This window comes from Pristiophorus japonicus, chromosome 4 (assembly GCF_044704955.1).
Source record: "Pristiophorus japonicus isolate sPriJap1 chromosome 4, sPriJap1.hap1, whole genome shotgun sequence".
NCBI lineage: Eukaryota > Metazoa > Chordata > Chondrichthyes > Pristiophoridae > Pristiophorus > Pristiophorus japonicus.
The window spans coordinates 240,003,483-240,016,768 of NC_091980.1; the positions used below are offsets into that span (position 1 = coordinate 240,003,483).

The 13,286-nt window shown below is 42.5% G+C and overlaps 1 protein-coding gene across 1 annotated transcript in view; it reads right to left on the minus strand.

The window, feature by feature from the left end:
* Positions 1 to 682: 682 nt before the first annotated feature.
* psmc6 (proteasome 26S subunit, ATPase 6) overlaps positions 683 to 13,286 on the minus strand; it is a 31,907-nt gene continuing 19,303 nt past the window's right edge. Inside the window, exons 6-14 of the mRNA XM_070879207.1 lie at positions 11,477 to 11,591; positions 11,276 to 11,363; positions 10,494 to 10,555; positions 10,250 to 10,373; positions 9,903 to 9,964; positions 7,010 to 7,130; positions 6,821 to 6,901; positions 2,208 to 2,279; positions 683 to 1,787 (exon numbers count right to left, since the gene is read on the minus strand). Coding sequence (XP_070735308.1) covers positions 1,669 to 1,787; positions 2,208 to 2,279; positions 6,821 to 6,901; positions 7,010 to 7,130; positions 9,903 to 9,964; positions 10,250 to 10,373; positions 10,494 to 10,555; positions 11,276 to 11,363; positions 11,477 to 11,591 — 844 coding nt within the window. The 3' untranslated portion in view covers positions 683 to 1,668. The remainder of the gene's footprint in view (positions 1,788 to 2,207; positions 2,280 to 6,820; positions 6,902 to 7,009; positions 7,131 to 9,902; positions 9,965 to 10,249; positions 10,374 to 10,493; positions 10,556 to 11,275; positions 11,364 to 11,476; positions 11,592 to 13,286) is intronic.

Consider the following 13,286-nt stretch of genomic DNA (forward strand, 5'->3'; position numbering starts at 1 on the left):
CCTCAGGAAGTACTTTTGAGTTGTAATATAGGAAACACAGCAGCCAACTTACACACAGCAAGATCCTAACAACGAGGTAAATGACCAGATATCTGTTTTAGTGGTGTTCGTTGAAAGATAAATGTTGGCCACGACACCTGGGAAGCTCCCCTGTTCTTCGAACAGTGTTGTAAGATCTTTTTAAATCTTGCATATGGTGTGCCTTTCTTGCCCACAAACACTATTTCTTCTAACACTTTTTATTTCAACAAAGCTTAAAATTCAATATTTTTACATGGAAATAGTTTGTTGAACAGATCGAATCAGATACTTTAAAAACATTTTCATTTGCCTTTTCTCAGAAACTAAATTTCAAATATCCACAAGGTTTTAAAGAAATAAAATCAAAAAATGACATTCTCTATAATTAAAATGACTTATTGAATTGTCTTTTAATGTTTTTAAAGTTAAAGTTTTTACTTGGCTTCATCGGATTGTAAAACCCTAGGTTGACTGGATATTTTTACCTCAACAAGTGGACAGACCTTTTGACCATAAATGTGGATTCTGAGTATGTGTAGCTTGCAGAACTTACTACAAAAAATGTGCATCAGCAGACGTTGAAGGGTAGAAAGACATGTCTGTGAGAATTTGAGAGCGTCCCTGCTTTTTCCCCCAAAAAAGCTTTAAAGGAAAATGGAGATTGAATTCTCAAAGCTTTATTTCAGACAAGTGAGTACATTTATTAAATGCTGTTTTGTATTTATAAACTGTGCAGACTGAAAACACCTGTGATTACCAGCACTTCCGATCGTAGTTTCTTTATACACAGAGAAAACACATTATTTATTTTTCTTTTTTTTTTAAATTTAAATGTCACCTCACTTCTATTTTTGTCTTATGTATTCAGCTAAAATCTATTCTCTTCAGAATCATTGAACTAAATAAACTGTTTAAGTTACAAAAGCTTAGAAACGGAGTAGATGATGAACTTTTGAGAGAACTTTGTATGGTAATTTTTGTTGATGAAATTTATTAAAGACTAAATTAACAAACTCACGAATAGTGCACTAAAGGGTAAATGTTCCGTTTCATGCATCTGGGGACATACATCGGCCAGATCCTGGTCCCCTTCCCAGTGTTCACAGATCCCAATGTTGATAAATCAGTGTCCTTCGTATTGCTACTTGGCTAAACACCCATTTTTATAAAACCTCTGACTCACAATGAACAATTCCACAGAAGATCTGCTTACGTAATGTAAATATTCAACAAATTGCTGGTCTTGTTCTTGTAAATTTAAATTTTATTGAAGCCTGGGGAAAATGAATCAAATTGATCAAAAACCTATAAACTTGTATTTTGAGCATTTGCACCACAAAGGCTTTAAGTGTCATTTGGGAACAAGATAATACATTACACTGTTAAGACAGGCACGTCTCAGTGATGACATTTGCTTTCAAAAACATTTTCATTGTTGCCAGCAGCCAAATTGTGGCTTATACACTAGTCATTACATATATAATGCAGCAGAACACCAAAGTTAGTGGTCACCTACTGTCTGCATCATACTATTATATACTTGTAATACAGTATAGAACAACCATCAGATTCCTCTCCCTTTTAAGGTATATATGCTGTTTAAACCCCTTTAAAACTGTACAATTACGATTAAAAAGGTGGGTTAACTTATACAGGTTTGTAGTCAAGCTTGGATTCTAGCTTCTTAGAGTCAGCAACTTTTCGGACAGCCTTCATAAAGTCTTCTTGGATAACATAATCACGATCAGCACGGATTGCAAACATACCTGAATAGGAAAAGTTTAAAACAGGTATTTATTTTCAAATCACAATAGTAAGCAAATGCTACATGTTCCAAAATAGGTTGGAGGGGGTGGGAAGAACAAGCCATCATGATATCTTAGCATTTCTTTTTAAGTGTAAATCAATTCTGATCTGTTGTTTATAGTACAGGAATGATAAAATAATGCACATATATATTAATGGCATGAATATATTTCAACGGCTACTCAAAGTTGAAATGGCTTCCAAACAATGTTCCCTCTAATTTTTTTTTTGGGCGCGGTCTCTTTAAATTTGCTGCGTGGCAACGCATGCACAGTATCTCTTCCAACAGCAACAGATTGTGAGCGGCCTGCAGGGGGGTCTGGACTGATGCGCGGCCACTCGCCGGTGCGTCATAGGGGGAACGTTGCTTCCAAACATACCTGCTTCAGTGCAGACATTTCTCAAATCTGCACCATTAAATCCATCTGACAGCTTGACAACTGCTTCATAATCTAAAAAATAAACAAACAGATGCAATAGCTTGAATAAATTTAATGATGCGAGTCAAATCATAAAATGGTAAATAAAGTCACCATTAAAAATGGAAGTATAAAAGGTTTTTTCCTCTATTTGGCCCTGGACTGTCAATGAAGCATGTGGGGCCATTGTATATTGGCAAGACTTTCTGAATTGCTTCCCAAGAACTCTTGACTGCTAAATCGGTAACAATGAAATATATACCAGCAGGGCTATGTATTTAAAAAGAATGTGCTATGCTTATTTGTCACAGATGGAGCTTTATCTTGCGTTGCTCCATGTTATATCTAACCTCAGAATGCACGTTGAAACCTTAAGGGATAAATGTTAAGAAATGTTCTGATTCCTTATCTTGATCACGTTAAAAGAAACAAAATCTGTGGATAATAAAAAGGTTTATTTTTGGTCAAAACAAGGCATCTGCTTTGGTTCAAATTGTCCAGACAGCATCTTTAATTATACGGCATTTAAAAAAAAACATAAAAAAATACAGGACACCAATGACTCCTGTATAATACTCTATTTCTACAAGTGGGCCTAGTGACACAAGTAAAAGTCAGAAACATATTTCTTCAGTTCCACAAGATGCATAAATGATGCGATATGCTGAAATTCATGTGGCATCTTGTATTTATGTGATAGATAACTAAATATTTTTTTTCTTTAAATATATAGTGCAGTGAATAATTCCAGAAGTTGTGGCCCTAACTTCTAGACAGAGTTGGCCAGTACAAGAGCAGATGGGTTTGAGTCCTTGGGGTGTGTAAACATTGCAACATAGTATATGCCTAAAACCTAGGTATAGGGGCAGATTCTGCTGTTCTTGTATGTATTGGATCGCATGGGTGCAACACACACCTGTAAGGGAGTAAGCCCACTTATCTACGCAAGGTGGTGGGAAACTGAGCAGACTCCCCTTACAGGTGTGTGCTCCTTCTTAGCTTATTTTCCCCAACGTGCTGTGCCAAGACAATCCAAGACACCCAGGGACAAGAAAAGAAAAATCTGCCCCTTAGTTTAACTGTTTCAAACAGTCATCAAGGGCAAGAGCTTGGCATCATGCGCAATCGAACATGTGGCATGTGAAAGCAGTGTTTTTCATTAATTTTCGTACATAATTTCCACACAACCGTAACTAGTTTCAATTAAAAAGAAACTACAAAGTAATTATCCAAAACTTGATAGGGAGAGGCATACCATTGGTGAAACACTTGGGGCAGGTGGTGCAGCTCATATTAAAAGTAATCTTACAGTGGTGTTATTACATTGCTTCATAATCTACATCCAACAACCAAAAAATGAATAGGAATGATGCACAAAGTACTTTGTAGCTAATTAAAAAAAAATGTAATCATTTGTTTTGTAGGCAAACACAATAGCCAACATATACACAAGGCACAGGGACATACAGGGAAGGATAAAGAAAAAAAGGGAGGCTTATAACAGATACCGAGGGCTCAATACTGCAGAAACTCTAGTAGTATAGAAAGTGCAGGGGTGAAATTAAAAGGGAAATTAGGAAAGCAAAGAGAGCATGAAAACATTTTGGCAAGTAAAATCAAGGAAAACCCAAAGATGTTTTATAAATACATTAAGAGCAAGATGATAACTAAAGAAAGAGTAGGGCCTATTAGAGACCATAAAGGTAATCTGTATGCGGAGGTGGAAGACATGGGTATGGTTCTTAATGAACACTTTGCATCTGTTTTCACAAAAAAGAGAGGGGCGATGCAGACATTGCAATCAGGGAGGAGGAGTGTGAAATATTAGATGAAATAAACTAGAGAGAGGGGAAGTATTAAAGAGTTTAGTAGCCTTGAAAGTGGATAAATCCCTAGGTCTGGATAAATGTATCCTAGGCTGTTAAGAGAAGCAAAAGAGGAAATAGTAGAGACTGTAACCATCATTTTCCAATCCTCTCTGGCTACAGGTGTGGTGCGAGGGGACTGGAGGACTGCTAACATTGTATCATTATTTTAAAAGGGAGAAAGGGATAGACTGAGTAATTACAGGCCAGTCAGCTAAATCTGGGTGGTGGGAACATTATTGGAGAAAATTCTGAGGGACAGGATAAATCTTCATTTAGAAAGACATGGATTAATCAAGGACAGTCAGCATGGATTTGTTAAGGGAAGGTCGTGTCTGACTAACTTGATTGAATTTTTAATGAGGTAACAAGGAGGGTCGATGAGGGTATTGCATTTGATGTAGTGCCCAGGTTGAACCTCCCTTATCCGGGACTCCCTTATCTGGCACCACCCCTAGCCTGGCACCGTTACCGGCCACCGGGTGGCGCATGCGCTGAACTCCGACATGAACAAATTAAAGTCCTTCCTCGCTGCTAACTCTCTGGCCTGACCCTGCGATCCAGCGTGTCCCCCCGCCACCCCCCCGACCTCTTTGCCGCGCCCCCAGCCCCGATATCCCCTTGCTCAGTACCTGCACCATCCAATTTAATGTGACCTCCCCTTGTCCAGCAAAATCCCTTATCCGGCACAGGCCAGGTCCCCAAGGGTACCAGATAAGAGAGGTTCAACCTCTTTATGGATTTTAGCAAGGCTTTGATAAGGTCCCACATGGCAGACTGGTCACGAAAGCAAAAGCTCATGGGATCCAGGGCAAAGTGGCAAGTTGGATCCAAAATTGGCTGAGGCAGGAAGCAAAAGGTAATGGCTGATGGGTGTTTGTGACTGGAAGGTTGCTTCCAGTGAAGTTCCGCAGGGCTCAGTACTAGGTCCCTTGCTTTTTGTGGTATATATCAATGATTTAGACTTGAATGTAGGTGGTACGATTAAGAAGTTTGCAGAAGATACTAAAATTGGCTGTGTGGTTGATAATGAAGAAAGCTGTAGACTGCATGAACTGGTCAGGTGGGCAGAACAGTGGCAAATGGAATTCAAACCGGAGAAGTGTTAGGTAATGCATATGGGGAGGGCTAACAAAACACATTAAATGGTAGCACACTGAGAAGTGTAGAGGAACAAAGGGACCTTGGAGTGCATGTCCACAGATCACTGTAGGTAGTAGGCCGGATAGATAAAGATAGTTGGCCGGATAGATAAAGATAGTTAAGAAGGCATACAGAAAACTTGCCTTTGTTAGCCGAGGTATAGAATACAAGAGCAGGGAGGTTATGCTTGAACTGTATAAAACACGAGTTAGGCCACAGCTAGAGTACTGCGTGCAGTTCTGGTCACCACATTAGAGGAAAGATGTGACTGCACTAGAAAGGGTACAGAGGAGATTTACGAGGATGTTGCCTGGTATTTTAGCTATGAGGACAGATTGGATAGGCTGGGTTTGTTTTCTTTGGAACAGAGGAGGCAGAGGGGAGACCTAATTGACGTGTATAAAATTATGAGGGGTCTAGATAGAGTGGATAGGACAGACCTATTTCCCTTAGCAGAGGGGCCAACAACCAGGGGGCATAGATTTAATGTAATTGGTAGAAGGTTTAGAGGGGATTTGTGGGGAAATTTCTTCACCCAGAGGGTGGTGGGCGAATGGAACTTACTGCCTGAAAGGGTGGTAGGGGTAGAAACCCTCACCACATTTAAAAAATGCTTGAATGTGTACTTGAAGTGCCGTAACCTACAGGGCTAGGGACCAAGAGGTGGAAAGTGGGATTAGGCTGGATAGCTCTTTGTTGGCCGGCGCACACACTTTGGGCCGAAATGGCCTCCTTCCGTGCTGTAAATTTCTATGATTCTACAAGGCCCAAAAAACAGCAACTGTAATAAACAAGAAGATAATGTGTTCTGGTAGATTTGGTTGAGGTATGAACATTGGCCAGGAATTGAGAGAACTCCCTATTCCTCTTTAAAATGTGTCTTAGAATCTTTTACCTGAAAAGGCAGAGGGGTTTAATGTGTAATCCATAGTATGGTTAATGCAATACCCTCTCTGTACTGTACTGAAGGGACAGCATAGATTATGTGCTCAAGTTCTGGAATGCTGCTTGAACCCACAAACTTGTAATTCAGAACCAAATCCAGTGTTATCAAATATAACTGGCCAATAGAAAGGTGCAGTTTCATTGCCTTACTTTACTCACTTCTAGAGTGGCAATAATCCAAATATTGTCTTAGAAATGTTTACACAATTAATTATTTTTATGATTCAAAGGAACATTACTGCAGAACACATTTAAAAAGAAAATATCAGTGCATTGTGTTTAAATGCTTTAAATATCAGAATAAAAGTTCACAAATTATTTGGCCATCTCAAATAGCCAGTTTTCACATTGAATGGATTTTAAAACACTTGCATTGTTCAACTGCAACATTTACAGATACTGAACTTTAAAGTGGGTAATGCAGTTGAAGTATTTATGCCAGTTTTCGAATACATCAAATTCACTGACATACTGGAACCTCAGCAAGCTCCATCATACAATGACTGAACAAAGGTTCCATCATTGATACTTATCCAGAAAATTAACAGATAGGAACTGAACAGGTTTTTACTTTTAGTGAATTTGGTTTACATATAAAAAAGGTGGAAGAACTTAGCATACCTATTTCACCGTGCTTTGTGATGGGACCAGCATGGATCTTCAGAATATCCAATCTTGCTTGCTCATTTGGAAGTTCAATATCTAGAAGTGCATATTTTAATTAAAATTTAGTTATATTGTCTTGCAATGTTTCATGTGTGTGTGTAATATGCTTCCTAAAACAATCTCAACTCTGATATTGATACTTACGAATCTTTCTATCAAGTCTTCCAGGACGCAACAAAGCAGGATCTAATGTGTCTGGCCTGTTTGTAGCCATTATCATTTTAACTCTATGAAGAGTATCAAAGCCATCCATTTGATTCAGCAGCTACAAAGTAATGCAGTTAAGTCATCAATTTGGTGCAAAACACATCAACATAAAGGTAGTCTGACAAGCACTTAGTCTCAAGTAAGATATGGACCAGTACATACACAAATGCTACTCTTTCATGTAGGAGTACAAAACTAACACTGGTCCTTGTATACAATGACGATCAATATTTTGTATGAATCAAGTACTTTTGCCTTATGAAAGATAGATCATGTCATGCCAGGATTATGTGACCTCGTAAGTGAAGGGATTGCAAATTTGGACAGTAGACATGTGATTCACCATTTCAAGGATACAGAGAAATAAACTGCAAACGCTGACATATGTTGCGTACCAGACCCTGGGCAGGGGAGCGGTTCTGCCATACGGGTCCTTCTACAGCTAACAATTGACACATTGGTTCTGGAATGGCAGATAATTATTTTCTTATGTGGAGATGCTCAGTCACAAGTGGGGCTCACTGAATGGCAAGTTGTTGGATTGGAATATTTAAACTTCTTTCAACAATGTAGGGTCAATCTTGAAAGCACATGTATAACGAGTTGGTTATTAGTAATTAAGAGAAATGGTGTCATATCAATCTCTTATCCTTTAGTGCAGCATAGCTGTTTGAAAGGTCTGGCAACGGTTCGGGTACATTTGCATACCAACTCATCGTTTAAGGAAATACTGCAAGGGATGCTATGCAAATATACATAATTATGATGGGTGGTGAGTACAGGGGAGGTGAGAAAGGAAGAGAGTCGGTAGGACTGCATCCTTCATCTGTTTATCTTTACCTTTGTTTGCAGATATCTTAAGTTCCAGGGCTATTGGGCCCAAGCTTCGGGCCTTTCTCGTGCCACAAAGTGCGCCTAAAAAAAACTTCCAGATTCTCCGGCTCCCTGCTGGTCCTCTGGCCCTCGGTGCGGCGCAGCACGAGCTGCAGGGGGCGGAGCCAGGTCTCTGCGCTGAAAACAGTGCCGGGACCTCTGCACATGCGCGGTACAGTGGGCGCACATGTGCAGTAGCTCCAGGCGCCCAAAACTGTGTGGGAGGGGCCCGAAGCACGCAGCCCCTAACCCTGGCCCAATGGCCTCACTGGGGCTGCGTGGATAAGGCTGCCTCCCACGCCCAGCTCCTGCTTCCTCCCGACCCAACTCCCGCTCACCTCCCCCAGACCCGACCCGACTTGACTCCCGCTCCCACCAGCATCCCCCCTCCGACCCGACCTCCGCTTCCCCCGCTCCCGACCTTTCCCCCCCACCCTGACCGACCTCCGCTCCCGACTGATCTCCCGCCCCCCCGCCCCATCTCCGCGCTCCCGACCCCCCGCCACCTACCTGTCAATCCGGTAAGTCTAAGCTCGAAGTCTTGGGCCTAGCCGGGCCCGGCCCCGGCCCGTTCAGCCTCCCTCTCCTTTCTTTCTCTCTCTCCCCCTTTCTCTCCCCCCTTCCCCTCCCTCCCTTCTCTTCCCCCCCCTCCACTCCCTCCCTCCCTTCTCTCACCCCTCCTCCCTCCCTTCTCTTCCCCTCCCTCCCTTCTCTCACCCCTCCTCCCTCCCTTCTCTTCCCCCCCTCCACTCCCTCCCTCCCTTCTCTTCACCCCCCTCCCCTCCTTCCTATCTCTCCTTCCCCCCCTCCCTCTCACCCCCCTCCCTTCCCTTCCCTCCCTCCCTTGTCACCCCTCTCCCCCACCCCTCGCTGTCAGAAACACTGACAGACAGAGAGTGAGAGACACACACAGACAGAGAGAGAGATAGAGACACTGACAGAGACACACTGGGGGGCTGGGGGCATCCCAGCACGCTGTTGGAGGGCTCCCGGTGCTGCAGTCGGTAAGTAGAAAATGTTTTATTTATTGGTTTAAAAAAAAATTATTTATTAATTATTTTTGATTTTATTGGTTGATTTATTGATGTTTTTATCATTTATTACTGATGATGGCTCTTTATTTGTAAAACTGAAGTGTTTAATGTTTGTAAACTTCCCTTTAAACCTCCCCCCACCCCCCCCCCATTCCCTACGCTTGATTTGTAACCTACGCCTGATTTTCTAAAGTGTAGACAAGATTTTTTCGAGCGTACAAAAATCTTCACTTACTCCATTCTAAGTTAGTTTGGAGTAAGTTTTCACTGCCGAAACTTTGAAAACAGGCGTAAGTGGCCGGACACGCCCCCTTTTGAAAAAGAAAATTCTGTTCCAAAGTGAAACTGTTCTAACTGACTAGAACTGGAGCAAACTAAATGCCGAGAATTTGAATTTCTAAGATACTCCGTTCTACACCAGTTGCTCCAAAAAATCAGGAGCAACTGAGGCCGAAACTTGGGCCCATTGTGTTTGTCAAGATTTTAAGTTATGATTTTTTTTAAATCAAAATAGAAATTTTCAGGAGGATAATTAACCAAGATGGGAGGATGACAACCTGGATAATTGAAAGTTTGCATGCAATGTTCTTTATCAGAACATGCCCACATAATGAGAATTTTCTCGATAGAAATTATTAACATGTCCAAGAGGTTCCAAGTATTTGCAGAAAATTATAAACCAAGTTAATAGTTAAGTTGTGTTCCCTGGTATCTAGAGTCTCGAAATCTTTGATTCCCCAAAATTTTGAATGATACAGTTCTTAATTAAGGTTTTAACTGTGCTTACAAAAAAGTAAACAAAACAGGTTTACATAAAACTGCTGCATTAATTTTATATGCACTAAGCTAAAGACGAGCCGCTTCAATTGATTACTGACAATGCACGTCTCCCATGTTTTAAATCACAAAAATGATGCCTTTACCTCCATGAGAGTTCTCTGAATCTCTCGATCAGCTGAAGTGCCTTCAGAGAAACGGCGACCACCTGCAAAACAATATTATTGCAACAGGTTTTCTTGTACATTTAAGACTTTAACTTTGAAATTAAGCAGACAGTAATTTCTAAAGGTATAAAGTATCACATTTAAGAAAGTAAACAAAATGATCAGCTTTTGAGTTCTTTCATTGTCTAATGGAGCTTTAGGTGGAATCAGGGATAGATTGTTGTAACAGGATTTTACATTGATTTAAAAGAAAATCAAGACTCAATTGCAATTCTTGCTACAACTTAAAGCATTGAATGGAGAAGGTATAAGCACAGCAAGCTTACCAATAGCATCGATCTCATCCATAAAAATGATACATGGCTGATGATCCCTGGCATAGTTGAACATCTCTCTGATTAACCGTGCACTTTCGCCAATGTACTTATCAACAATGGAACTGGAAACGACCTATCAAAAAAAGATTAAAATCTTCAATTTTACAAATGAATGAATTCTTCCCACTAACTTTCATTACTATACCCAATTTAGTTCAAAACAGATCAACAGGTTATTTCTTTCTATATATACCTTTAAGAAGTTGCAGTCTAACTGACTAGCAACAGCTCTTGCTAAGAGCGTTTTTCCTGTACCTGAAAAATAAAAATAAAAATCAGATTTACATTTTGTTCCTTCAAAACATATACAATTTCACCTCGCTGTTATATGGGATTTTCTTAATCCTATTTTCTTCCCATTATTACATAAAATGGGTATTTTACAAATTCAAACCTTTATGCTATAATAAATGAAAAATGGACCATTTTAAGGTTTCTTTCTGCTACACACCATTTCTCAGCCAAACTGGCAGCCTGAAACATTCTGCCCCATGCCTTTTCTCTCGGTTGGACTGCTCGGCGTGATTGGAATGAGATGACTCATTCTCTAATATCCCTGTAAAGATGCACCTAGTCTCTATCCAATTGAGAGACACAAATAGTTTCAGGTGGGCTACAGCACCAATGTGTTGCACTACTATATCATGTTTTTTGGGAAAAAAGTCCATAAAATGTTACTTGTCCTGTGGGATAAATTGTATGAGTTACTAGGGTCAACTAATATTCTTACATCCAGACATGGGCAACGGCAACTTCAACTGTAAAACTGAGATTTGGGTCATGTTACAAACCGTCCCCACCCAAAAGAAATTCAGAACCCAGTCTGATTCAACCAGGAATAACCCTTCCTGATAATAAGGTGGTATGAATATTTAAATATTCCAAAATATACATATTTCCAATTTAATAAAGTAGGGTTAACTTCTAACTACTCAAGAATAATTTAATGAAAACAACCAAGGGGCATTTGTATACCTGGTGGCCCATAGAGCAGGCATCCTTTTGGTGGAATAATTCCTACACGCTGGAACAGTTCTGGGTTTGTAAGTGGTAGCTCTATAACCTACAACCACAAAACAATTCCAATTTTAGCAAAACAGAAGATCGACAAGCACAACCAGTTTCACAGAACACAGTTCAATATTTCTATCAATGCAACAAATTTGGTAAACGCACCTCTCGTAGTTCCCTAATCTGTTCAGCCAATCCACCAATCTCTGAGTAAGTAACATTTCCTGGATCTTCGTGAGACATGTTGTACACCAATGGGTCCACTTCTCTTGGCAAATACCTGTTACACAAGCATACTGCATTTATAACTTACCACTGGATACAACTGATCAGAATGTAACCTTAGAGCCATTTATATTCATAAATGTTACCTTATTCCACCACTCCCAAGCCAAAATGCAGAATAGAATCATTAACCTCTAATGACGGGACTAGCTTCACCATTCCACAACACCAAAAATGGTCAATAATATAGAGCAGAATGACAGCCTTAAGCATCACACTATTGTGGAATGCTCCACTTAATGGGCCCAAGTTTCCACATGATTCGCGCCTGATTTTTAGGAGCAACTGGTGGAGAACGGACTATTTTAGAAATCGCAATTCTCCACATTTTTTTTTCTGCAGTTCTAGTCAGGTAGAACAGTTCTAGTTTAGAACAGAATTTTTTCTTCAAAAGGGGGCGTGTCCGGCCACTGACGCCTGATTTGAAAGTTTCCACAGTGAAAATGTACTCCAAACTAAAGTAGAATGGAGCCAGTGAAGATTTTTGTAGAACTGAAAAAACCTGTTCGACACATTAAAAAATCAGGCGCAGGTTACAAATTAGACGTCCAGAACGAGGTGGGGGGGAAGGGAACTCATTAAATTCGACAATAAATCCTTATTTATACTTCTACAAATATTATACAAATAAATCCAACCTGAATAAACATTTATAAGCCAAGAAAAGATTAAATAAACCATCTTCCTACCTGGGTGAAAGTGCTTCAGCCAGGGAGAATTCTGCAGCCGTTCGTGCCGCTGAGCAGGAGGGGGGGGAAGGGAGAGAGAGGGGGGTGAAGGGAGAGAGAGGGGGGTGAAGGAGAGAGAGGGGGGTGAAGGGAGAGAGAGGGGGGGAAGGGAGAGAGAGGGGGGGGAAGGGAGAGAGAGGGGGGGGAAGGGAGAGAGAGGGGGGGAAGGAGAGAGAGGGGGGGGAAGGGAGAGAGAGGGGGGGGAAGGGAGAGAGAGGGGGGGGAAGGGAGAGAGAGGGGGGGGAAGGGAGAGAGGGGGGGGGAAGGGAGAGAGGGGGGGGGGAAGGGAGAGAGAGGGGGGGGGAAGGGGGAGAGAGAGGGGGGGAAGGGAGAGAGAGGGGGGGAAGGGAGAGGGAGAGAGAGAGGGGGGAAGGGAGAGGGAGAGAGAGGGGGGGGAAGGGAGAGGGAGAGAGGGGGGGGAAGGGAGAGGGAGAGAGAGGGGGGAAGGGAGAGGGAGAGAGAGGGGGGGGAAGGGAGAGAGAGGGGGGGAAGGGAGAGGGAGAGAGAGGGGGGGAAGGGAGAGAGAGGGGAGGAGGGAGAGGGGAGGAGGGAGAGGGGAGGAGGGAGAGGGGAGGAGGGAGAGGGGAGGAGGGAGAGGGAGAGGGGGGGAGGGAGAGGGGGGGGAGGAGAGAGGGGGGGAGGGAGAGAGAGGGGGGGAGGAGAGAGAGGGGGGGAGGGAGAGAGGGGGGGAGGGAGAGAGAGGGGGGGGAGAGAGGGGGGAGAGAGAGGGGGGAGGGAGAGAGAGGGGGGGAGGGAGAGAGAGGGGGGGAGGGAGAGAGAGGGGGGGAGGGAGAGAGAGGGGGGAGGGAGAGAGAGGGGGGGAGGGAGAGAGAGGGGGGGGAGAGAGAGAGGGGGGGGAGAGGAGGGGGGGGAGGGAGAGAGAGGGGGGAGGGAGGAGAGAGGGGGGGAGGGAGAGAGAGGGGGGAGGGAGAGAGAGGGGGGGAGGAGAGTGAGGGGGAGGG